A 25,969-nucleotide genomic window follows, 5' to 3' on the forward strand; every position below is an offset into this window, starting at 1 on the left:
TCCAGGCTTTCGAGTCGCGGGTGGGACACCGCCCCCCTTGGCCAAGGGAGTTCTAGCCTCCGTCCCTCTCCCCACAATGCCCTGCGGTCACAGCCGCCCCAGCGCACTGCAACCGAACTTGAGCTAACTCCACCTCCGTTCCACCCCCTGGCACAATTTGTCATTTTCTATTGGTGTTTCTCGTTGCTATTCAGTGACCAATCACTCCCGTTGGATATTCCTTACCTACCTTTTCCCGTCTTTTTTTTAAATCCCGCCTTCCCCGGAAAGGTTCCCATTCCTGAGGACAACTCTCCCTCTCGGATTGGATGATTGGCGCCGGACCTGGTGGGGATTGGCTGCGTGTGCACTGGGCTCGCGCAGTTACCAGGCAGCGGCGTAGGTTGCATCTGGTTACCACGTCAGTGAACTGACAGGGAAGGGAGCCGGTTCCTCCGCCAGTCCCCTGGGCCTGAATCGTCACTGCTGCTGCCGTCGTTGGCTCTGTCCCACTCTGGGTTCACCGAGACTTGTCTCTGGGCACCGATTCCATCCTTTTCCCTTCCCTGTCGCAGGGTCTGGGGAACTGTTCGGGGCCTCCGCCGGCTCCCGGGCCGGACATGAATTGTGGCCGCTGGCCCTGGGACTAGGCCTCGCCATTTTGGATCCAGTGACAGGTCAGCGAGAGCTTTTCCCGGGAAAAGCCCCAGGGTGTCCAGGGCCGGGCCTCTGTCGCTCCAGGGGACGAGGGAGGCACGGGCCTCCGATTGGGTGATGGGGGAAAGAAAGGGGAATTGTGGGAAGGAATTTGGAAGGTGATCTTAGGGGCAAAGGTTAACCAGCCCGCCCCTGCAGGTCCCATTTCAGCTCTGCTCTCTGAGCCCTCTGACCACTTCTCTAGACCCTCTGAAAGGTGTTTGGATCCCTGCCCAATACTTCACTCAGTCCCAGCTGCTTCATTAAGTCTTGGCCTCCAGAAAGAGAAGCCAAGGCAAGGCCTACCCCAACCTTGGCACCTCACCAATTTAAAATAAACTGAATTCATCTTTAGAGAGGGGTTTCTTCTATTAAGGTGCCAGAATTCAGAGGGTAGAGCCCAGAAATTCTCCACAGTCTGTGAACAGAATCTGCTCACCCTGATGTAATTACTCCCGAAGAGGCAAGGGAAAGTAGAGGTTTGCCAGGCAGGGAGTTTGGGGCTAAGAAGATGCATAGAATGTAGGTATATATATATATATATATTTATTGCATAGAATGTAGGTTCTATATATATATATATAAACAGCCTTAGAGCAAATTATTTTACCTTTCTGTTTTATATCTTTATTTCATGTAGATAATTTCTGTTGGCCTTTTAGTTTCTCTTCAGTAATTCTCCACATTCCTTCTTGTCACTGGGTTGTCTTAAATATTGAAGAAGTTTTAACTGAAGAGAAAGCTTAACGAGTAGTGGCATATTTTGTGTGAGAGAGGAAGGTTTGAAATCTGGTGTTTGTAGCTGTGGATCTTCTCTTTTTAGTGAATAAAAGCAAAACTTTGAGAGAGTTCACCAATTTAGACATGTTGGGGCCAGGACACAGGACATTTGATAAAACTAGGCCTAATGCTTTGTACCATGCATTGAGGACAGTAATGGTACAGGTTGTGGCAATATTTAGACTGAAAGGTTTAGACTATGGCTGATCTTGGAAATGTGAATCCATTAGTCTAGTGGTCTACAGGAAGCTTTGAATAGACCATGTAGAATTTGCACTTATTCAGAAACTTTGGAAGGTATTGAGGTAGTTTCTATAGGAAATGCAGATATTTTAGTATTTTTCTCTCTTTGTTGTCTTTGTAACACATTTGTTCTTCTTTCTAAAAGCAATACAGAACTTGGAAAGCTCAAAGTAGTATATAGCAGGATTTGAGTGTGATCAAGAATTGTATCTCTGGCCTTCAGAAGCACTGCACCATGATAATGATAGACTCTACTGTTGATGTTCAATCATGATTGACTCTTCATGACTCCTTTTGGGGTTTTCTTGGAAAAAATACTGAAATGGCTTGCCATTTTTTTCTCCAGTTCATTTTATAGATGAGGAAACTGAAGCAAGCACAGTTAAAGTGACTTGCCCAGGGTCACACAGCTAATGAGTATGAGTTTGGATTTGACCTCAGGTCTTCCTGACTCCATTCCTGGTACTCTGTTTGTGCCACCTGGCTGCCTGCAAGGGAAGAGAACTGTGCCTGAGGTTTTGAAGTGATTGGAATTATAGATTGACAGGATCACAGAACTAGGAAGAGCCTTAGAGACCATCTAGTTTAACTGGTACCTGAATAAGAATCTGCACATTACCAGACAGCACTTATTTGAAGACCCTCCTTGAAGGGGGCCAGACAGAATAAACTTAATCCCTTTTAGTGGGACAGCCCTTTAGATGCTTGAAGACATCTATCATATCCCCCAGTTCTCAATCCCAGTCTTCTCCAAACTAAACATCATTAGTTCTTCATATAGGTAGACCTTGAGACCCTTCATTATCCTACTCACCTGTTATCTTATCAGTGGCCTTCCTAAAATGTGGCATACATTTCTGAACATACTATTCAAGTTTATGGTCCAATTATGGTAAGAAAGAATGGAACTATCACTTTCATAGACCTAATCACCATATTTATTATATCATGGCCAAAGATTATTAACTTTTTTGGTTGCCAGATTAATTCATTGCACTCACCATCTGTTAACATTATCAAATCTTTCTATCTACTATCTAGCTATATCTCCCTCTTCTTGTATTTGTGAAGTTGATTTTTTTAACCCAAATGAGTTATGTTTATCTCCCTTTAATTTCATTTTATTAATTACTCTATTGCAACTTGTCATGATCTTTTTTTTTTTTTTAATTTTAAACCCTTAACTTCTGTGTATTGACTTATAGGTGGAAGAGTGGTAAGGGTAGGCAATGGGGGTCAAGTGACTTGCCCAGGGTCACACAGCTGGGAAGTGTCTGAGGCCAGATTTGAACCTAGGACCTCCCATCTCTAGGCCTGGCTCTCAATCCACTGAGCTACCCAGCTGCCCCCCATGATCTTTTTGGATTCTAATTCTGTTTATCATGTCAGTCATGTTCTCTAGCCCTATGAGTTTTGTGGATTTCTTCTATCATGGATTCTTTCTTCCTTATTAGGGTGCCCATGGTGAACTAAGTCTTGTTTTCCAGGGACAACTGCAGAGGGATTGCCCATGGAGGTGGACACAGAATGATTTTAGTTCCTGTGTTTTACCCCATGGGAGGCCTAGTGGAAGAGAATTCAGTGGTAGCCCACAGGTAGTGAAATTATATTTTCCTTTTCTTTGGAGGAACCTTCAGAGATGCTTCTTATAATTTGGTCAGATTATGGTTGTTGTGAAGGATGGAGTACTTGAAGATTGTCTGATTGTCTTCCTCACATAGGAGAGTGAAGGGCTCATCATGCTTGGGGCACTATCCCTTTGCGACAGTTTGGGGCTGTTCAAGGGTTGGTTTCACCTCTTTGACCATGTTTATTATGTCCTGTATCCTCCAGCTGGTCTCGATGTGTACAGGTTGTGATTCTTGGGGAAGACAGATGATGTGGCCATTAAACATTGTTACAAGTTTACTGTAATAACTTTTGCAGGACTGGGCAGGTGAGAAGGTTCTACAGGCAGATTAGGAGGTCATTACATAATCCAAGGACCCTCTTAGCTCATTCACTGAGTGAGGCATCACTCTTCTATATGTTCCTTCTTTCAAAGGTTGGTTTCCTCAACTTCTCCACTGTGCTAATATATATCTATATATCTATATTTATTTAAAACAGCATGGAACAAAGCATAGATTCCTGTGGTACATCACTAGATATCTTCTTCCAAGGTGACATCAAATCATTGATGACTACTTCTTTTGTCTCTCCATTCAACTAGTTTAGATTCTTACTGTACTATTATCTCTCCCACATCTCTACATATTGTCCACAAGAGTAGAATGAGAGACTTTGTAAAATGCTTTGCTAAAATTTAGATGAACTCTATATAGTGTTACCTTTATCTACCAGCCTAGTAACCCTATCAATGAAGGAAATGAGGTTAGTCTGGCATGATGAAGCTGTTGGATCATTGTAACTACCACTTCCTTTTCTAGAGGTTCAGTACCCATCCTCTTAATAATGTGTTTTAGAATTTTGCTAGGAATCAAAGTCAAGGTCATTAGTCTATAGTTTGCAGATAATACTGTTTTCTTTTTGAAAATTGGAACATTATTTTTGGCATCTTTTCTGTTCTCCATGTTTTTTCTCTTTTTTAAAGTATACATTACATTTAATGTATAAGTAACGAAATTGCTTTGTTTCTGTCTACTTTCTGAACTTTTTGTTTGTTTGTTTTCTCTGTATTTTAAATACTTTACTGATGCTCTCTTCTGTAATTATCCATTAATTCTATACCTAACTCCACTCCAAAGCCCTCCCTTAAACCAATGACTAGTCCATCAAGCCATTGGCCATGTCTGAAAATGTATATCTCTGTTGGATCCTCTTTGCCAAGAGGTCCTCCATGATCCTTCAGAAATACTAGTCAGTGGCTTAGAAATCAGTCTCTTAATTTTTTTCAGGACAAGCCTGGGTTGTAGTTTATTTGGGCCAAGTGAGTTGAATTCATCAAGAACAACTAGGCTCTTTTTTACTATTTTATTAATCTTGAGTTTTAGCTCCTTAGTAGTAATTTTTGCCTTGTTCTTTCCAGGTCAAAGATTATTCTGCTTGGTAGAGAAAAAAAACCCCACATATTAAAAGTTGATAGTTCCCTTTTCTGTCATCTATTATATCTTTATCTCATCTACCCTGCGCAGCAGTCCAGCAGTCCTTAATAGTTTCAGTTCATTCTGAACTTTAGCTTTCCTCATATTCTTATAGGGACTGCACTACACTTTTGTACTAATTTTCTTTTAATTACCTTTTCTTTTATATGTTTAAAAAAATTTTTTTAAGGATATTCCCTGGGTTCCTGTATCAGTTCTTTAAACACACTTTCCTTTCCCCTGCCATTGGAATTATTTCTCTTTGCATCTTCAAATGTTAATGCTTAAGTTTCTCCCTGCTTTCCTAGACAGACATCCCCTGTAGAAATTTTAGTTCATTGAATCTTATCTGTCCTTTCTCTGAACCTTTTGAAATCTCTCTTTCAAAATCCAGGGTGCCTGTCAGATTCTATTTGTTTTTACTCTCACTTCCAAACAGTTTTAAGATGGAGCAGTTACTTCCCCCAAAAGATCCTACCATTTCTACCCAGCAGCCAGTTTTTCTGTGTTATTGAAAATTAGGTTCAGTATAATATTTCCCCTTCTTGGTTCTCCTACCTTTTGAAAGATAAAATCATTAAGGCAAGCCAAGAAATTTTTAGCTGCTTTGCTTCTGTTAGAATGGCCCTGCAGTTGCCTAGATCAAAAGTGTCAAATTCTTGCCCATGAGTGGCCCACAAAACTCCCAAGTATAACTAGAACCAAATTAAAATATAATTGGAAAATGTTTGACAAAACAAGTAAAAATACAGCATAGGTAATGTTAATTTGTTGTTTTCCAAGTCAGTATGTGACCTGTGATCTGTTTCTGTTGGAGTTTGACACTATTAGCCTATAAAATTGAAGTCTTCTTTACCACTATCCTTTCTTGATGCCAGATTTGTGATCTATTTCCTGAACTTGGCCATTTCTTTTTTTAAAAAAACTTTATCTTCAATCTTAGAACCAGTACTGTATATTGGTTCCAAGGCAGAAGAGTGATAAGGGCTAGGCAGTGACTTGCCCAGGATCACAAAGGTAAGAAGTTTCTGAGGTCATATTTGAACCCAGAACCTCCTATCTCTATCTCTGGCTCTCAATCTGCTGAGCCACCTAGCTGCCTGTTTGTTCATTTCTTTTGGATCAAGTGGCTGTATGTTCTGAGAACTGTATCTTTTTTCCTTCTACCAATTTTTTAAAAATACATTTTTATTCATGTCTTTTTATCCCCATAATTTCTCCCAATAACCTTTCCCCTTGTCCTCCTAGAACAAATGCTGTTTAAAGACAAAAGAAAACAAAAAAAAGTCAATATAGCGGATCCATATATTGAAAAAAATTGCAAATATGTGTAGCATGTAGACCTGCCATCTCTGCAAAGGGATGGAGTTAAGGATGTCTTCTCATATCTTGAGTTCTTCTTGTTCTTTGTATTTTTGCAGCATTTACTTTTGGTTCTTTTTTGGGTGTTTTTTCTGTTTACAATGTTATAGTCATTGCATATATTGTTTTCTTGGCTCTGTTTACTTCAATCTGTATGAGACCTTCATTGATTTTTTTTTTAGTCAAAACTTTTTTCAGTCAGCAAAAATTTTCTTTTCCTTCCTCCCATATCATTTCCCCAAAAGTCTAAATGAGAAAAAATGAAAAACAAAACCCCTGTTACAAACATGTATATTCAAACAAGACATTTGGCCATGTCAAAAAATCTTTTTATTCTCAATTTATACTCAGAATCTTTTCACCTCTATCAAGAGGTTGGTATATTTCTTTATTAAGTTCTCTGAAATCATGATTGGTCATTGTACCTATTACAGTTCCTAATTCTTTTAGTGTTGCTTGTCTTTACCATATTGTTGTCATTGTATAAATTATTCTTCTGGTTTTGCTCACATCACTTTTATTCAATTCATAAAAATCTTCCCAGGTTTCTCTGAAACCTCCATGATTTCTTAGAGCATTCCATTATGTTGATATTACCATTCAACTAGTTGATGGGTACCAACTGTAAGAGGCATAAGTTTAAAAGTAGGTGTGTAAGCAGGCTAGGAAAAGCCTTAGCTGGAGGTCATGGACATTCTGAATGGAATGCAGGGGAAGGATGAAGTGGCTTGTGCCTGAGAAGGGCTCCGTGGTGGTTGGCACAAACTGTTGCTGACTCTGGGAGATCTCAGAGCTAGGGGAGTTGTAGCCATATTCCCTGGGATCCTGAGAGTGGTGAAGGCTTACAGCAGAGGACATCAGACCTGCAGAGCAGCACCGAGTAGGGAAGTGGTTTGTGATCTGGTGGACAGCATTGCAAACTATCTCTCCCTATCTGTATATCTTGGATCACCTGATCTGTTGAAGTTGACTCCTGGCATCCTGAAACCATCCCTGGATTAGCTGTGAGATCCCAAGTAAAGCCATCCTCAGGTCCTCAGCTAAGCTGACCAAACCTGGCTAGAACCAGGTTGGGAGGAACTTTTCCCTTGTGACTCCAGTACAGTTTTTCTTTGGGCCCTGTCTTGCTTAGATCATAGGAGAGTGTAGTCAAGTCCTTCCCCTGCCCCTGTGGTTTGCCCTTAGCTTTTAGGTGTAGTAAACCCTATTCCCATCCTTAATCTTAGTTTGCCCTTGATTAAATGTGTAGCCTTAACTTATAAACTCTTGCCTTTACTTTGCTGGTTTACATAGGCCTCGTCTTGGTGCTTCGGAGTGGCAGTTGGACCTAACAGCCAATTCAGTAACAGACACCCCTTTGCTGTTAAACTTTAGTCCCTACTTGTGGGCCCCTTCCTGTCGTTCCTCTCTCTCACACCCACCTGGACCTATATTTACTGTTCAAGGCACCTTTCCCTGGTTTCTCCCTTAATACTCCTTAGTTTCCAATTTTCCACTGCCATAAAAAGAGAAGGATTTTTTTTGTATCTCCTTAGAATTCTATATTTTAAGTTGTGGTCCAGAAGCCTATACAGTAGTCAACTTGCCCAACAATACTCTCAACAACTAAGCTCAACTGATTATTCTAAAATAGAGTATAAAATTTATTAATTTAAAATAAGTGGGAATAAAATGGCTGTGGGAACAAATACATACATTTTTAATTGATCAACCCCAAGTTTGGCAGTTTTCTAAAGAGGGACATAACAAAGTTGGAAAATGAAATAGCAGGCTATTTAGTGTTAGCTTAATGAATTTTCCTCACTTTTATATAACTTACTCCTCTACTCTGCATTAGAAATTCAGAGATGGTCAATACCCTTGATGCTGCCCATCCCCCACAAGAATTCTCTTCCTTAGTTCAGTGACAGTAAACCTGTTAGAGGGGCAGGTGATGTGAAAAATGTCTTCAGGTCCCCCTGGAGAGGGGGTTGGGAGCAGCCTGGCTGGCATCCCTCTGGCTTTCTAGTAACAAACTCTGGCAAACTCTGTGCTGGGGCAATAGTGTGTTATTAGATATTAAATAGAGATGGGGCTCTGAGTGACCCCTCTGGCATGTGTGCCAGAGGTTTACCACAATGGCCTAGTTCATGAATTCTAAAATTCCTTTTCCAGATCATAATCTTTTATTGTTCTATCTTTCCTGATTCTTTGCAATTCCTAACCCTGATCTTTATTATCACTATATCCTCTCCATTCCTCTATTCTTTCAGGAATATTCTTTCAGGAATATTCTTTTAGGACCACAACTTAAAATATAGAACTAAGAAAATATAAAAGCATTCATTCTTTTTTTTTTTTTTTTTGCAGTAGTAAAGAATTGGAAACTGAGGAAGTGCCATGCACATTTGAGAAATATGGATGCTGTTCTCTTTTTGCTCCTATTCAGTAATCTCTAGAGGTGTCATAGCTAACTTTTCTAAAATTTTATTTGCATCCATCACTTCTTTTTGGTTTTATCTTATGGTGGCAAAGTGAGTAGGTAGGGTGCTTCTTCAAAAGTCAGGAAGACTTTTTGACTTTAGATCTCACCTCAGACACTTACCAACTGTGTAACCCCAAGCAAGTCACTTAATCTATTGGCCTTAGTTTCCATATCTATAAAAGGAGTATAAGACTACTATCTCTCTGAGTTGTGGTAAGTAGAAAATGAGATAATAATTATAAAGCTCTTAGCAAAATGCCAGGCACATAGCAAGCTCTATATAAATGTTAGTTTTTTAAATTATTATTTATTATTTTTATATTATATATTATAATATTTATTTTATTGTTTATACATTTTAAATAAATTTTTATATTATAATTACAATTATTTATTATCAACTAGGAGGTGTAAATAATTATTATTAAGTAGGAGATGTTAACTGTGATCTTCCACTACTATCATTTTACCGTCTATTTCTCTCTATTTGATTCTCTACCTCTTGATGCACATATTTAGTATTGATATTAATTGTGATATTTTTAGCAAAATGCAGTTCTTCTGCTTATCTCTTTTAATTTAGTCTATTTTTATTATTACTTTGTCTGAGATCATGGTTGCTACCCTTACATTTTTAACTTCAGAGGAAATATGATAGATTTTTGCTTCTGCCCCTTTAATTCTTTGATTATCTTTTTATTTTAAGTGTTTTTCTTGAAAACTGCATATTATCTGATTCTACTTTCTAATCCATTCTGCTCTCTCCTTCCTATTTTATGGGTGAGTTCATCCCATTCACATTAATAGTTATACTTATTGTGTATTTCTCTTCATTCTGTTCTCTAATTCTTTTCCTTCTCTTTCTTTCCAATTTCCTGTTTAAAAAGAAGGTGGTGAGAGGAATGCACTAATTAATACTCCAATTTTTAAATAATCTCCTTCCCCTCTTCTCTTTCACTCACCCAGAACATAACAGGTTCTTTTATTTTTGTTTTTTAAAATGCCTCTTAAAAATCCACTCTGGTTAGTTTGTTTTGCTTAATACTAAATCCTCTCTTAATCTAACCTCCTCCCTCTTATTTCTCCTTTTTCCCTTTCTGTCTTGTTTTCCTTTGGGGTGAAATATATTTCTGTACCCAACTGTGTATTCTTCCTTCCTTTGACCAGTTCAGATGAAAGTGAGATTTAAGTGTTGCCCACTCATCCCCACCCCTTCCTCCTTGTCTTAGAAGACTTCTTTCTACTTTAGCACCTCAATTATGGGTCAACCTTTCTCTCCCTTTCTTCCCATAATAGAGTCCTCTTCTCTTTCCATTTGTCTTTTAAGATCATCAAGACAACAGAATTCCTCTCAGGCTTTCTGACTAATAGATTCCCTCCATGAATCCTATCACAATAGGGTTTAGAGGGAATTCAGATGCCATCTTCCCAAAGTAGAATGTAAGCAGATTAGTCTTATTTAGTTTGTTATGGTTGTTCATTCTTGTTTACCCTTTTGCTTTTTCTTGACTCCTGTGTTTGTACTTCAGAGTTTCTACTCAATTCTGTTGTTTTTTTTCAACTGGAAGTTCTTTATTTCATTAAAAGTTACCCCCCCTTCCCCTTTTCCCCTTCCTGTAGGATTATATTCAGTTTTTCCAGGTTAGTCATTCCTGGTTGTAAGCATATATTTTTTTCCTTCTAGAATAAATTCTCCACTCCTTTGTTGTGAGGATTACTAAAACTTGTGTAATAGTGACTTTGGCTCTTCAGTACTTGAATTCTTTCTTTTTGACTGCTTGCAGTATTTTTCCTTTGTCCTGGACACTAAATTATTTTGGTTGTACTATTCCTTGGAGTTTTCATTTTGAGGATTCTTTTAGCCCGTGACCAGTGGATTCTTTCTATTTGCACTCTGCCCTCTGGTAGAGGTGGTTATTTTTTTTAAACCTTTTCTGATTTAGTAACTCTACAATAAAAAGGTAAGGGCTAGGTAAATGGAGTTAAGTGACTTGCCCAGGATCACATTACTAGAACGTGTCTGAAGTCACATTAGAACCCAGGTCCTCCCAACTCTAGCCTGGCACTCTATCCACTGAGCCACCCATCTATCTTGTTCCCTCTGGTTCTAAGGAATCTGAACAATTTTCTTTGAAGATTTCTTGAAATATGATTTCTAGGGTTTTTTTTTTTTTTTGGTCATGAAATTCAAGTAGTCTTTTGATTACTCAATTATCTTTTAGATCTATTTTCTAGGTTAGTTGTTTTGGCTAAGAGATATCTTGTTTTCTATTTTTTTCAGTCTTTTGATTTTGTTTTAATAGTTTTTGTTGTCTCATGTGTTATTTCTATATGGTCCATTCCAATTTTCAGGAAATTTGTTACTTGGTCAAAAGGTTTTTTACCTCTTGGGCAGGCTATAAATTTACTTTATAATTCTTCCGTAGCTCTTATTTCTTTTCCTATTATTTCCTCCTGTATTCCTATTACATTGATAAGAGCATTTTCAAACTCTTATATCATCTCTTCTAGGAATTCTAGTCAAATTTTCCATAAGCTGTATATTCTTTCAGGCTTTATTTGTAGATGTTTTGGAGTCATTCTCTTTTTCTGGGTTTGTGTCTTGAGCTTCCTTGTCACCATAATAGGTTTTTATTGTTTGTATTTTTTGTTTGTCCATTATTCCAATCTACTTCCTTGCTTTGGACTTATTGTTAGGGCTGGTCTCTGCACACTTCTAGATAGAAAGTTTGGGATTGGTTATATTGCTACTTTCTTGGGGTATTGAATGTTGTGTTATTCCAAGATCTCAGTGCTTTCCAAGTGCTCTGTTTCAGGGCAAAGTCTGATTGTTGTCCTCTTGATACTCAGCAAGTTTCTGAACAGGGTTTGGATCTGAGCAACAGTAGGCTGTTGCTGGACTTAGCTACCATCAACCAGCTGGAAAATATTGCTGGTTCAGAATGACACAATTGTAGGCTCTTTTTTATCTAGAATTCCTGCCCTAATTATTCTTCCATAGGATTCAGACTGTATTAGAAGATGGAACTGAGATGCTACTCTGCTTTTGATATCCTAGCCACACAATTTTTGCCTGCTTCTTGCATTTGCTCTTTTCTCTGTATACCTTTTAGGGCCTACAAAATGCCACTTCTGGGTGCAGGTATTATCGACTCTGGATTAGTGATATGGAATTGGGTAGTCGGTGACAATGCTTCTAGTTGGCATTGGTTCTAGTCATATTGCCTTGGTTTGGGTTTGAGGGAGCCCTGGTATGTGTCTAGGACTTTTCTGGGACTTTTGCTCTGATGCATAGATTCTCCCTGGTTACTGAGGTTTTCCTGGCTAGACTCTGTTCCCAGTGTTTATAGACCTCTATGTCTTCCCATGCTAACTTGGGATAGAAAATCGATTTTCTGTGACTTTTTCCTTGGATTTCTATCATGATTCAATCTAGTATGTTTTCTAGATCTTTTTGGAAGAGAAGGAGCTTGTTGTATTTCTTCCTGCTGATCTAACATCTCTCTCTCTTTTTTAAACCCTTATTTTCTGTCTTAGAATTGATATAGGTATTGGTGGTGAGGGCTAGGCAATTGGGGTTAAACAACATGCCCAAGATCACACAACTAGGAATTGTCTGAGACTAGATTTGAACCCAGAATCCCCCATCTCTAGGCCTGGTTGCCTGTCAACTGAACCAACTGCCTGCCTCACGTTTTTTTAAAATTTTTTTAGTTTTTTTTTTAGTTTTTTTTAAATCATGCTTCATCTCTTCAATGATTTCCAATTGGACTTTTGCCTGAACTCTATTTTTTTTTTGAGGTTTTGCTTATAGATATTTTGGAACAATTCTCTTCTTTTGGGTTCATGTCTTGACTGTTGCTGTCACCCTAACAGTTCTTTATGGGGAGATTCTTTTTTTGTTTGTTTGTTTGCTTAGCCTATATACTGATTTTGGACTTTATGTTAAAATCAGACCCTGTCTGCTTTGGTGGAGAGTGTTTCAGCTGAGTTTTTTCTCTTGGGCTCTTCTGTATCTTTCTTGGTATATTGAATATTATGTTATTCTAGAATCTCAAGGACAGCTTAGCTGGGGACCAGCAAACTTTTAGTGCTCTCAAAGTGTTCTGATCCAGGACAAAATCTGATTGCTGCCTCCCTGATCTGAGTTCTGTAAGTTATTGACCTGGGTTTAGGTCTGTGTAACACTCCTGTTGTCTTGCCCTTGGTTAGAAATTCCAGTAGACTTCTGCTGGACTTAGCCGCTATCAACCATCCTGGAAAACTTTGCAGGCAGTTCTTTGGATTGGTATTCCTGCCCTTGTTATTCCTCTGTAGGCTTCATTCAGACTGAGCTACAAGCAGGAACTGAGACCTTTCACTGTTCTGTCTGAGCTACACATCTACTGCTTTGAGTCTGATTTTTTTTTTTTTTAGCAGCCTAGGCCATAGGGCCTGTAACAACTCCTTATCCTGGAAAGCTACTCCTTGGTGTAGGATGCCTCCCCCTCCCTGATCCGTGACCTAGAACTAGGTTGTAAATTACAGAGCTGCCTGTTGGCACCTTACTGCTGCCTTTTTTATAAGGTTGCAACACTCCTATATAGGTCTGGGACTTTTGCTCTGGTCTAAGCCTTGAATCTCTTTTATTTTATTTTATTTTTTTTTAAGCCCTTACCTTCCGTCTTGGAGTCAATACTGAATATTGGCTCCAAGGCAGAAGAGTGGTAAGGGTAGGCAATGGGGGTCAGGTGCCCAGGGTCACTCAGCTCAAGCTACTGTTTACATGAAGTTTTTCCTGATCTCTACTTTCCCCTCCATTGTAGCAAGCTGGTAGTGCCCTTTCCAACAAAATTACTTTGTATTTATTTTGTACATACTTTTATAATAAATGTACAAGTTGTCTCCACCAATAGTATATAAGCTTCTTGAGGGTACAGTTTCATTTTTTGACTTTATATTTCTAATTCCTGGTTAGCTATAGGCACTTAATAAATGTTTGTTGATTAAGGGGTCTATTATTTTAAAGATTCATAATTTCATCCATGTGAATAATCTCTCCTTTGGCTCATATTTTAACCTCTATAATCTTAGCAGGTAGTGTTTGTAAATTGTGGTCTCAGAAAGTCATTATCTAATATCCAATTATGTGCTGATTAGCCTCTCCACTATTAGCTGGGCTGGGGTAATAATATATACCTACTTTTGTTGGTTATATTCAATTCACTTCAAAGATTTATTAAATAACTGTTGTGTGTGTGTGTAAGGCAACAAGCTGGAGATACAAAGATTTTTAAAAATGCCCTGTTCTTAAGAAGCTTATATTCTATAGATAGAAATGAAGATACAAGTAGACAAACATAATACAAGGTAAGGGGTGATAAAAGCAAAGTGATCTGGTAAAAGTTGATGCAAGAGAATACTTTTACTTCAAGAAAGTAAGTGAAAGCTTCACAAATAATCTAGCACCTGAACAAGACCTCTAGTAGAGATAACTTCTAAGATGATAGATTTAGAACTGGAATGGATTAGTCTAACTCTTATATTTTAGAAAGAAATGAGGAAGGAGTACATCAGTGGTATTGGTGGTGGCAGCGGCATTAAGTTCCCAAGTTTTGTTTTGTTGTTTAAAGAGAAGAATCCCTTATTTGAATGGTTCATTTTAATAAGTTATTCCTAAGAGGTATTCCTCAAAAGGATTCCCTGACACAAGGGTTTCCCAAGGTTATCCTGCTACCTACATGAACCTCAGGCATCTTTACCTGGTATCACAGGCTGATGATGGACTATATAGAGGCCTTTTTTCTCTCTTCCTTTGGAGCCCACTTTCCCTGACATAGGCACAATGGAAGCTGTCAAAAAGCTTGAGTTGTGCTTCTGGGAAATAGTTTATCCAAAGAGGTAGTAGGAATAGATCCAGAGAGGGAGGGGCTAGAAATCTTAGTCTGTCTTTTCCTCCACTTTTAACTTCTTTCTCCTAAGAGGGCCTAGATGTTCTCAATTCCCAGAGCTCAGGAGTTCAGCAATAGCTTTACTTGAGATATACCTCAAACCCCAACACCATGGAATCTCTGTGGTGAGAGCAGTAGTCAAATTCTCAAGTAGAATTCTCAAGAGAGTTCTAAACTATTAACATTTATGAAAGAAATAGTTTACATGAAAGAAGGAGTAATGTTAAATAAGATTAGAAAAGTAATTTAGAACCAGATTGTGGTAGGTCTTATATGACCAGACTAAGGAATTTATATTTCATCTTGAGTTCAATTCAAAAAGCATTTGTTAAATGCTTGTTACATGGAAGTCATTGTTCTAGGTGCTGGAGATACCAAGAGGAAATCAAAATCAAAGCCATTTCTGTCCTCAAAGAATTTATATTTTACTGGGGGATTGTGAATAAATAGATGTCAGTCCAATGTCATTTAAGAATAGAGAGAGCACTAACAACTGTTGAGGATCAGGAAAGGCTGTGAGTAGGAAGTAACACCTGACCTGAGCTTTGAAGGAAATGAAGTATTTAAAGATGCTGCCTAAAGAATGCTTCCACACCACTGAGAATGCTACATGTAAGTTAGCCTATAAGGAGGGCTGCGTTTCCTTACTGCCCATTTAGGGATATCACTTTTTTCAAATCTCAGATTCCTTCTCTATAAAATGAGGATCATAATAGCTTTAGCGTCTACCCCTCAGGGTTGTAATCTGTAGGAAGTACTTTGCAAACCATACATATATAGAAGTGGCAGGTGCTGTTATTATTTTTTAATTAAAAATTAAAAGTCCAAAAATTGATACCATGTGATCCCAAAATTTCTTGTAGTCCAAGTGGAAATTCAGTCTTTCACCTAATAAGTACTTCATAAATTTATTGGTCTAGGCAGTAGAGAAAATGATTCATTCAGGATGGTGTTTGAAATAATAAAAGAATATTTCAATCTCTACTCTAGAGGTACTTGCTAAGCAGCTTGCAAATGAGGCTTTCTTTCAGTTTATTCTTGTAGTCCCTCAGTTCTCTTTTCCTTATGATAGGCCTGTTGGATTTCTGAATCTTAAGTGTGACATAACTCTGTACCTATAATCAATGCCATTATGTCAGAGCTAGAAATATCTTAAAGATCATATTGTAGTTCAATCTCACTTTTGGACAGATGAATAAACTGAGGGCCAGACAGCGCTGAGAATAGGACTCAGGTCTCTTGGCTCTAAAGTCAATGTCCTTTCTACTACATGGCATGGAATATAGTTAAATTTTTTAAAAAAAACCTTACCTTCTGTCTTAGAATCAATACTTGGTATTGGTTCCAAGGCAGAAGAAGAGCAGTAAGGGTGAAGCATTGGGGATTAAGTGACTTGCCCAAGATCACACAGCTAGGAAGTGTCTGAGTCTGGATTTGAACCCAGGACTTCCCATCCCCAGGCCTGAGTCTATCCACTGAGCCACCTAGCTTGCCCAGTATAGTGTGTAGATAGAATTCAGTCCCCAGGCTAGTCTTCCTCAAGCTTGTCCTACCCTGCATCCCATTTTGCGTGCCTATGTTGCATTGCGTGACTGAGGGAGACAGTAAGAAAAAGGTGTGATGTGGGATGCAGAGCACACTCTCTCCATTGACCCTTGGGTGGAACATAGGTGGGAGCGGGAGCTCTGGTGCCTGCTGCAAGCTCGAGGGTTTTTGTGGACTTTGGCGGCTTAGTGGGCTTTGGATTTTGGCTTCCTGATTCAGCTTAGTATTTTAGGTTATATTTTCTGTCTCCTTCCTACATTTCCCTCATTTTACTTTATTACCATTTTGATTAAAACTTAATTGAGAGCTACTAATAGACTCGTGACTTAAGAGTTTATTTTATAAACTGTGACCACAACAATTTTTTAAAAGTTAATATTATATTTAATATTTTACTTTTATTATTACAATAGATACTTTTAAAAAATGGAAATAATAAATGCAATTTTATCATGAAGGCCTTTCACTCTTCTAATAGTCTCTTGGGAATCAGGTTGGAAACACCATCATTACCTCACTACCCCATGGACACAAAGGCTTCAACAGATAGTCAATTGAGACTCTTTACTTCCATAAATAAATATGTTTACTGGAAATGAGGTATATAGATGTCCTGTGGAAAGTACTTTTTGTTAATACCTGTTGGCTTATTGTGAATCACTTGAGCTGGGTGATTCTGAGCTGTAGTAGGACTAAAGCTGATCAGGTGCTTCCACTAAATCTAGTACCAAGATAAGAAGTCCTTGGGATCTGGCTAAATGGGGGTTAACTAGCCTAGGTCAGAAAATGGAGTAGGTCAATGCTCTTGCCTGTGCTAATCTGGAGTGAGCCTCTAACCTGAGCAAGATATTAAGATCCAATCTAATAAAACAATTTGTTAAAAAAAATCTATTGGCTTAATCTTAGCCTCTGCGAGTTTTAGGAAGGGAGCAAAATTATTATGGTTATTAGAAGCAATAGATTTCAGTTTGAAAAGGTATTTAATAAGGTGTTTAATAAATATTTGGGATTTAATCCTTAGATATTTAATAAATATTTGGTGAATTGAAATTAAATGTTTATCTGAGTTTTAATCCTATTAATTCCCACTTCCTTTGTGGTCATGAATCCTTGATGACTTCCTCACCTGATAGGTTTGTTGTTTTTTTTTTTTTTTTGCAGGGGTGGGGGGGGTAGATATATTTATTTTTTGTTAACACACATTAAGTGGCACTAATTACATAGTAACTCTAAGGTAACTAACATGAAACCACAGAACTGTAGCTTTGCCACAGCTTCATGGGGACTCATCATCTTTGGCAGATCCCACTTTCAAACAATTGAATAATACCCCAGAGCACTGATTCCCAAAGTGGGCGCCACCACCCCCTGGTGGGTGCTGCAGCGATCCAGGGGAGTGGTGATGGCCACAGGTGCATTTATCTTTCCTATTAATTGCTATTAAAATTTTTTAAAAATTAATTTCCAGGGGGCTAAGTAATATTTTTTCTGGAAAGGGGGCGGAAGGCCAAAAAAGTTTTTTTTTGCCCCAGAGCTATACCAATAAAAGCCTTGTAATAAGTCCTGCTCTGAAGTGACTGTATTTATTCGCCAGAGGACCCTATAGCTGATAGCAACAGGATATGTTAGGTATAAAAGTAGTTAAAGCCCAATTCACAAAAGTTATCACCTTTTTCTCTTTCTAGAAAGAAGCAAGAAGTTAAGATCCCCTTGAATTAGTACCAGATGTGTTGGTTGGGAGAATGAGGAAGGTTATTAAGAGTAATGTCAGAGGTACCCTAGTGTGCACAGATGTGTTGGGCACAGACTGCCATTAAACAATCATGATTTGCTTCTAAATACTGGTAGCAAGATGATTTCTGATTTGTAAATCTCCTAAAATAAATTTTAGAATAAATGAAAAAGGCCAGTAATCATACACTAAGGTTAATAAACAGCACTTCAAAAGTTAACCAAGTGAAGGTTGGGCTTTCCATTGTGTTTACAAGACAAGGCACCCAGATTTTTTCTTTCCATGTCTGGCTTGCAAAGCCACTATTTTGGCCATTTCAAAAACCTCCCTCACTGTCTTTGGTCTTTGCTGAACATTCCATATACCAAATGCACCAATTTAATTTGCCATACTTCTGCCTTTTTCAGGTTTCACTGGCTCCTGTTTCATCTTGGCCAGTTCCTGCCTGGTGTGCTCATCATGGCCATGCATTAATCAGATTTACCTCTTCATTTTTTTTTGGTAGGTTTGCCAGGATGGTGGATAAGAGTATTTACATTATCCAAGGAGAGATTAACATTGTGGTAGGTGCCATCAAACGGAATGCAAGATGGAGTACTCACACCCCTGTGGTAAGTAACCGGAATGGGTAAAATTCCAAACTTTGATGCTTGAACTGCTCATTTGCCTTGCGGTATTCACCAAGCATTTCCCAGCATTTAATAAATATTTGTTGAATTGAAGTAGGGTTATAAGTTCCTTGTAGTAGGATTTTCAAAAATAAAGAAAATAATAATACTACTTTTATATTGTATAATGATCTATCTATCTATATTTAAAACTTTACCATTTATTTTAAAATCAATACTGTGTGTTGGTTCTAAGGCAGAAGAGTGGTAAGGGCTAGGCATCAGGGTTTAAGTGATTTGCCCAGAGTCACAAGCTAGGAAGTGTCTAAGGTCAAATTTGAACTCGGGACCTTCTGTTCTCTGGGCCTGGCTCTCTATCCACTGAGCTATCTAGCTACCCCCAATGCCATATTTTTTTCAAAATGCTTTCAAATGCATTGTCCCATTTGTTCCTCTCAGCAGCCACATAACATAAATATTATTTCAACATTCTTCAGGTAAAGAAATTCAGGCATAGAGAGATCAATTGAGTTTTTCAAGGATATGTGATTAGCATGTGGCAGAGCCAGCATTAGAATTTAGGCTTGCTAGTTTCTAACCAAATGCTCTTTCTAGAATTCAGGGTTTACCTCAGCAATGGGAATCTTTCAGTTTTGTATTAACCAGTGTAATATTGAAAAATTAATATTATACCAAATGTAGTATGCTAAATGTAATATTTAGAAATTTGTTTGGAAATATAATATTAGTTAAAAAAAGATTATTGTGGTTATCACTTATAAAAATAATTAACCCTTAAGTCACGAGGATGATAGTAGCTTTTAACAATTAAATTTTAATATAAATGTAGTCTAAGAAAGAAAGAGGGAAAGAAATAAAAAAAAATATTTCCTAGCCTACCAGCCTACAAAAGTGTCTTTCTCTTGAACCACCAACCTTCAGAGAAAAAGAACCCCAGCCTCCTCTATGATTTCATTTTTTATAGTCCTCCTTCTCCATATCACTTCCTTTCCCTCTGCCCTCGTCTACCACATCTCAGGAACCAGTCAAAATCTCTCTGACTTGGACCCTTGACCCCTAGTTCTGGGTTGCTAATGGACTGGCTCAGATGAGCAGAAAGTTCATGACCCTGGGAGGAAGGGATTCCTTTTACACAATCTTCCCCTGTGATTCTTTGGGAGATCGACATGTTGAAATCTCCCAGATTTACATTCCTAGTCTCCCATTGAATCATTTCACATAATCAGCTTATATAAAGATCTCTTACTAGAAGTGTACATAATATTACATTTTCTAAGAAGAAATTACAATAATTTGGGGATAAGATGGAAATAAAAGAGAAAGAGAGTAAAATCAATGATTGATAGGCTTTTTTAGGGGGTAATCCCCTTTGGCATAAGAGTTTATATTCAGAATAAATGTGTTCAACCCCCTTCAGTTCAATTCACTACATTCCAAAGTTCATTCTGGATCTTTTGATGCAGTGTGTGGTTTCTGTAGGCTTCTTTATGGTGCCTTCCTCAAAACAGTTCACTTTCTTGATTTGGGGAGTTAGCAAGCTTCTTTTCCTGAAATTTCTCATAAAAATTTTTTTAATCTTGAATTTTACGAAAATTATGCAGTCCCCCTGAGGAGGGTGTTGACTAACACCTGGATCAACCCAGAATACATGGTTGAGTTATGGGGTATGTGAATCAATTCTCAAAAGAAAATCCAAAAATATTAAAAAAACAACAAAAAACAAAAGAGAAAAAAATTAAACTTTGGGGAAAAAATATAAAAATCAAATTGTATGTAAAAATTCTGAGTAAGCAAGAATAAGCTCATAACAGGTTCTTGAATCAGGGCCCAATTAAAGTGATTTATGTCCCACAAGCCTGTAGGACAATTATAACAATATAGCACTTACCCATTGTAGCCAGGACTATAGAAAATTGCCATACTATAAAGAGAGAAAAGGGACTAGATTTTTTTTTTTTAAACCCTTGTACTTCGGTGTATTGTCTCATAGGTGGAAGAGTGGTAAGGGTGGGCAATGGGGGTCAAGTGACTTGCCCAGGGTCACATAGCTGGGAAGTGGCTGAGGCCGGGTTTGAACCTAGGACCTCCTGTCTCTAGGCCTGACTCTCACTCCACTAAGCTACCCAGCTGCCCCAAGGGACTAGATTTTGAAGTAAAAGGGAAGTATGTTTCCCTGGTCTGATTTTACCTTCATTCTCAGGGATAGGGGAGCCAAAATGGCAGCCAAACTGAGGTACTTGTCAGAAATCTGACATGGGGAACTCATGCGTCTGATGTTGTCAAACAGCCACTTCCTCAAACCTCAAAACAAGTCTTCTTTCCTGGCACAGATTCTCATCAATCTCACTGGGATTGGTTGGTCTCCTTGACCTTGTGCTTCTCAGCACTGTACAGCGGCTCTTTTGTGATCCCTTCTCCAGTAACACATGTTCTTTGACTCATAGCCTAATAGATTTCCTCATTCTTATTGCTTTTTCTGTTGTTTTTCAGTACTCAGATAATCATATTTTGAGGTGTTTGATTTAGTAAGTGTTTTAGCATAAGGATTTAAATGCAGATTCTCTGATTTTAAATCTGTTACTCTTTCCTTTCCTCTATATTCCCCTTTTTTTAGTATTTTTCACAATCACATGTAATAAAAAATTTCAACATACATTTTCCAAAATTATAAGATCCAAATTGTTTCCCTCTCTCTCTTTTCTCCTTCCTCCTGGAGATGATAAGCAATTTGATCTGGGTTACACGTGTATTATCATGTAAAACATATTCCCATATTGGTCATTATTATAAGAGAATATGCATATAAAACAAAACCCCAAGATACAAACAAAAATAAACTAAAATGAGAAACAATATTTTATCTGCATACTGACTCCAATAGTTCTTTCTCTGGAGGTGGATTGCATTCTTTGTTATGTCCTTCAAAATTGTTCTGGATCATTGTATTGTTGAGAGTAGCTAAGTCTCACACAGTTGATCATTCCATAATATTGCTGTTACCATTTACGATGTCCTCCTTGTTCTCCTCACTTCACTCTGCATCAGTTCTTAGGTCTTTTCCACTTTTTCTGAAATCATCCTGTCCATCATTTCTTATAGCACAATCATATTCCATCACCATCATATACTACATTTTGATGGACATCTCAAGTTCCAATTCACTGCCACCACAAAAAGAGTTGCTATAAACATTTTTTGTACAAGTAGTTCCTTTCCCCACCTCTTCCTTTTTTTTTTTTTTTTTTAAATCTCTTTGGGATATAGACCTCTATGCTCTCTTGATAGAACTATAGGTGGCAAACCCAAGAAAGTATTATGAGTTCTTCTGGAGTTTTGTTGGCAGCTTTAGCATAATCTCTTTTCACCTTTAGATCTGGCTTGTTAGCATCAGATGCTCTTTGAGTGGGTCATCCAAGTGCTCTGGATTATATAGGCTATGGTCTGAAAAATACTTCCTTTGAATCTACATTGGAATCATTTTGGAAAGTTTTGTTTAAGGGGCAAAAGCTTTGTGAACAATTCATTTTTCTCTGAGGAATGATGTTTTAAGAACACCTGTTAAATTGAAAATATTACAAAGTGGACAAAATAGGGGGAGATTATTTACATCATGGAAAGATTTTTCAGTTTGCAAAAAAGGATTTGCAAAAAAGAATTTCTTCATTTTTATTTTTAAACCCTTACCTTCTGTCTTAAAATAGATACTAGGTATCAGTTCCAAGGCAGAATGGTAAAGGGTAGGCATTTGAGCTTAAGTGACTTGCCAAGGATCATATGACTAGGAAGTATCTGAGGCCAGATATAAATCCAAGACTTCCCAATTCTAGGCCTGGCTCTCTCTCTCCACTGAGCCACCTAGCTGCCCCATAGGATTCCTTTAAATAATAAGTATACTTCAGTTAGAGTTCTACTTAACACAAATTTTTAATTACATAATATTTTCCAGGTATACAGCTCTTTCACAAATAAAACATACCTATATAACTTCTGCTTTTTACAACACTAGTCAAAACACAGCCAAACTATGGAAGGTTGTTTTTATTCTTACGGACCTCACTTCCCCAAGACATTTTTTTTCACATGCTTCAAAAAGTTTTGTATTTATAGACAGAGCAGACTGTTACTTGGGAAATGTTTATGGCACTCATGAGAAGTCAAAGAAGACCTGACTCATCTTGTAGCTACCAAATTCACCTGATTGAACTTGGCTCTGAGTTAGTGCCTGGTGACGTGGAATGGAAATGAAGATTGGTTATAAATGCTCATTTTGCCCTGAAACCCTTTATTTGTAATTTTCTATAGAAACCTCCAGAAACTCAATGTCATATCCCCATCAACCCATAGAAGACCTATATTTTAATCATAGCTTCTGCACTTACTAGCTTTGTCAACCCAGAAAAGTCATTTAACATCCTTGAGCCTCAGTTTCCTCATGTGTAAACTGAAGATAATACTTGCTTTACCAATCTCAAAGTGCTATTTTAAGATTCAAATGAGATAATATATGGGAGAATGTTGTGTAAAGTACATTCAAAGGTAAGGGATAATAATCATAATTATTAAGGAAATACTATGTCTTAATTTATTGTTTGGGAAATACTGTTCCAGCATCCTGATCAAGAGTTTTTAAGGCCCTAAGTAGCTTATTTATGACTTGAAAGATTAAATTCCTCATGTTTAATATCCAGCTGATATTCCAGGAATAGTTTAGTCATTTATCTATATTTGAGCCAGTAGTTCCATAATTGTATTGTTCAATTATTTATAGTTTTATTATGACTTAAACATATGTCTGGATGCTCTAAGGCAGTGATGGTGAACCTTTTAGAGATGGAGTGCCGGGCCCCACCCCCACAACCTCCCCCAGATCAAGTGCTGTGCCGCCCGCCTCCATAGATCGTACCATGCTCATCCCCTCACTGATTGTTAGGCACACCCTGCCCTCCATTTACCCCACACAGAGGAGGGAGAAAGCACTTACATTGGGCTGCTGGGTGGAGGGGCAGGTAAAGGGAGGAATGTCCTCAGTGCAAGTTGAGAGGGGGAGAGGAGTGGCTTGAGCCCTCTGATTCCCTCCAGCTCTGCTGTCTGTGAGCCACCCATCTTACCCACTGTGTGCTCCCATTGGACTGCTGGGCAGAGGGGCGGGAGATATGAAAAAATCTTGTCAGGCCCATGGAGAGGGAGAGGGGAGCAGTTCCGCCTGAGCCCCTCTGCCTTTCTAGTAACGAACTCTGGATGGGGGCGATGTGGCCGTGTGCCCACAGAGAACACTCTACATGCCGTCTTTGGTATTGGGACCTGTGTCATAGGTTCACCATCACTACTCTAAGACCTCATAGTATAGTGTCAACGAGGGGAGAAATTCAACCAATAAATACTGTATTGACTTTTACTATGTAAGAGGCAGCAAGGTATAGTGGATTGAGTCTAGCTTTGGAGTCAGGAATACTTGGGCTTATGTCTTACAACTATGTGTCCATGTTAGTAAATGGCATAATCCTCTCAAACTCTAAGACTATAAGTTGCTGAGAAGATATTGATCTGCATCATCGAAGATAGTTTCCTTACTGATAGTTATTTCCACTTGATCCTCTTTCTGCTCTCTCTATTGACCTATATAGTTTCCCAGTCTCTATTCTGAAGTAGAAGTATTTTCTCCGTATAACTCCATATCAGAAGCAGGAAGAGTTCTCTCTGAGGGCTTAATAAGACCATTTGAAATGCTATGAATGACCCTAGTTTTGAATTTAAAAGCAAAATGCTTAGCCATCATTCATATTTTTTTAATTCCTCTTAACAATTCTTTAGAAATTTAGCCAAGGGAGAAATTATATTGGGTCTTGGGGTTCAGGAACAATTTATCTTTTAATAAAATAGTTACTAAAAATGGAAAAGGAGGTATTAATAGAGAAGTCAATATAAAATTCCCCAGTCAGCCAGTGTCCTATTTCTTAGTACTATCTTCTAGCCTTTTCCTTCCTGCTCTCATATATCTTTTGGCTATCTCCTTATTCAGGATTGGTTGGGTGGTATGAAAGTTGACTAACTTCCCTTTTGTGAAAAGAAGAAAATTTCCTCCTAGTAATTCGGAAAAGAAGACCTAGTTCTTGACCTTGATGCATTTTTCATCATATTTCTCTTTTGGCCCAATAATGATTTCTGTCTCCATGTGATCTACAGGATGAAGAACGAGATCCTTTGCTGCATAGTTTCAGTCATCTAAAGGAAGTACTAAATAATATAACAGGTAAGCTTCCCATCATATAGAGAGCTACTTACCTGAGATAGAGATTATATGTGTACATTTTGGAGTATATGATTTATTTCCTAATGCCTACTATCTTTCCTAAAAACACCTGACTGTTGTGCCACATACCTAGTAAACATTGTTCATTCATTCCATTATTTTCCCCTCATTGACATATGTATTTACTTGTACTTTCTAATAAATATATGTATGTGAATATATATGTATATGTGTATATACACACACCCTTCTCCCATCCACATGCACCAAAAGATGAGAAGTTGTCAGTAGAAGTTGTGTAGTTATTGTTTGATACAAACACAGATTTTAGATGCACTTATGTGTGGTCAGGTCTTGCTCTGAAACTCTGCAGTTTTATTTTTTCTTTTGTACTCTATAACCTAGTTTTTTAAGCCTGGGGTTTTTGAACCTATTTAAAAAATATTTTGATTATTGTATTTCAGTAGAGTTGGTTTCCTATGCAATCCTATGTATTTTATATTATATTTAAAGATATTCTTCTGAGAAGGGGTCCATGGCTTCACCAGCCTGCCAAAGGGGACACATACAAAAAGGAGATACACACACAAAAGGTTAAGAATCTGTACCCTAGAAAAACTTGCTGTCAAGACTTATTGAAGAAGAAGTCTTAGCCTTGGTAATGCAATTTCATTTGTTTGTGTGCTGCTCAATGTTTTTTCCAGTGATTTGGATGAAGGCATAGACAGTGTGCTTATTAAATTTTTAGATTAACACCAAGCTGAGAGGAATAGTTAACATGCTGGATTATGGAATCAGGGTTCAAAAATATCCTGATGTGTTAGAATTGTGGACCTAATTGAATAAGATGAAGTTTAATAAAGATACATGTAAAGTTCTGTGCTTGTGAAGTTAATTTTTAAAATCTGAATGCAGTATATGAAAAAGATCTAGAGTTTTAAGAGATTTACAAACTCAGTGAGAGGAAACTGTAAGAGACTCTAAGAGAAGGAACTCTACAAAAGAAAGAACTCTAAACATGAAGTCACAGGACCTGAAGTTGACCTTGGCTCTGCTACCCATGTGACCTTAGCAAAGCATTTGACATCTTTGTGTCTTAATTTCATAATAAGGAGTTTCAACTAACGTACATCTAAGGTCCCTTTTAATGCTAGATGTATGATTCTAAGTCATTCATAATAACCAAAAACAGTTAAAGTTCTTTTATGCTGCTGTAAGGAAGGAATAATATTTAAGATGAAAGAGGTGATAATTCTGATATACTCTGCTTTGATCA

The 25,969-nt window shown here is 37.9% G+C and overlaps 1 protein-coding gene across 1 annotated transcript in view; it reads left to right on the forward strand.

Annotated features, from left to right (window-relative positions):
• Positions 1–366: 366 nt before the first annotated feature.
• GBF1 (golgi brefeldin A resistant guanine nucleotide exchange factor 1) overlaps positions 367–25,969 on the forward strand; it is a 127,968-nt gene continuing 102,365 nt past the window's right edge. Inside the window, exons 1-3 of the mRNA XM_044665520.1 lie at positions 367–656; positions 18,320–18,425; positions 24,627–24,693. Coding sequence (XP_044521455.1) covers positions 18,330–18,425; positions 24,627–24,693 — 163 coding nt within the window. The 5' untranslated portion in view covers positions 367–656; positions 18,320–18,329. The remainder of the gene's footprint in view (positions 657–18,319; positions 18,426–24,626; positions 24,694–25,969) is intronic.

This window comes from Gracilinanus agilis, chromosome 2, assembly GCF_016433145.1.
Source record: "Gracilinanus agilis isolate LMUSP501 chromosome 2, AgileGrace, whole genome shotgun sequence".
Classification (NCBI taxonomy): domain Eukaryota; kingdom Metazoa; phylum Chordata; class Mammalia; order Didelphimorphia; family Didelphidae; genus Gracilinanus; species Gracilinanus agilis.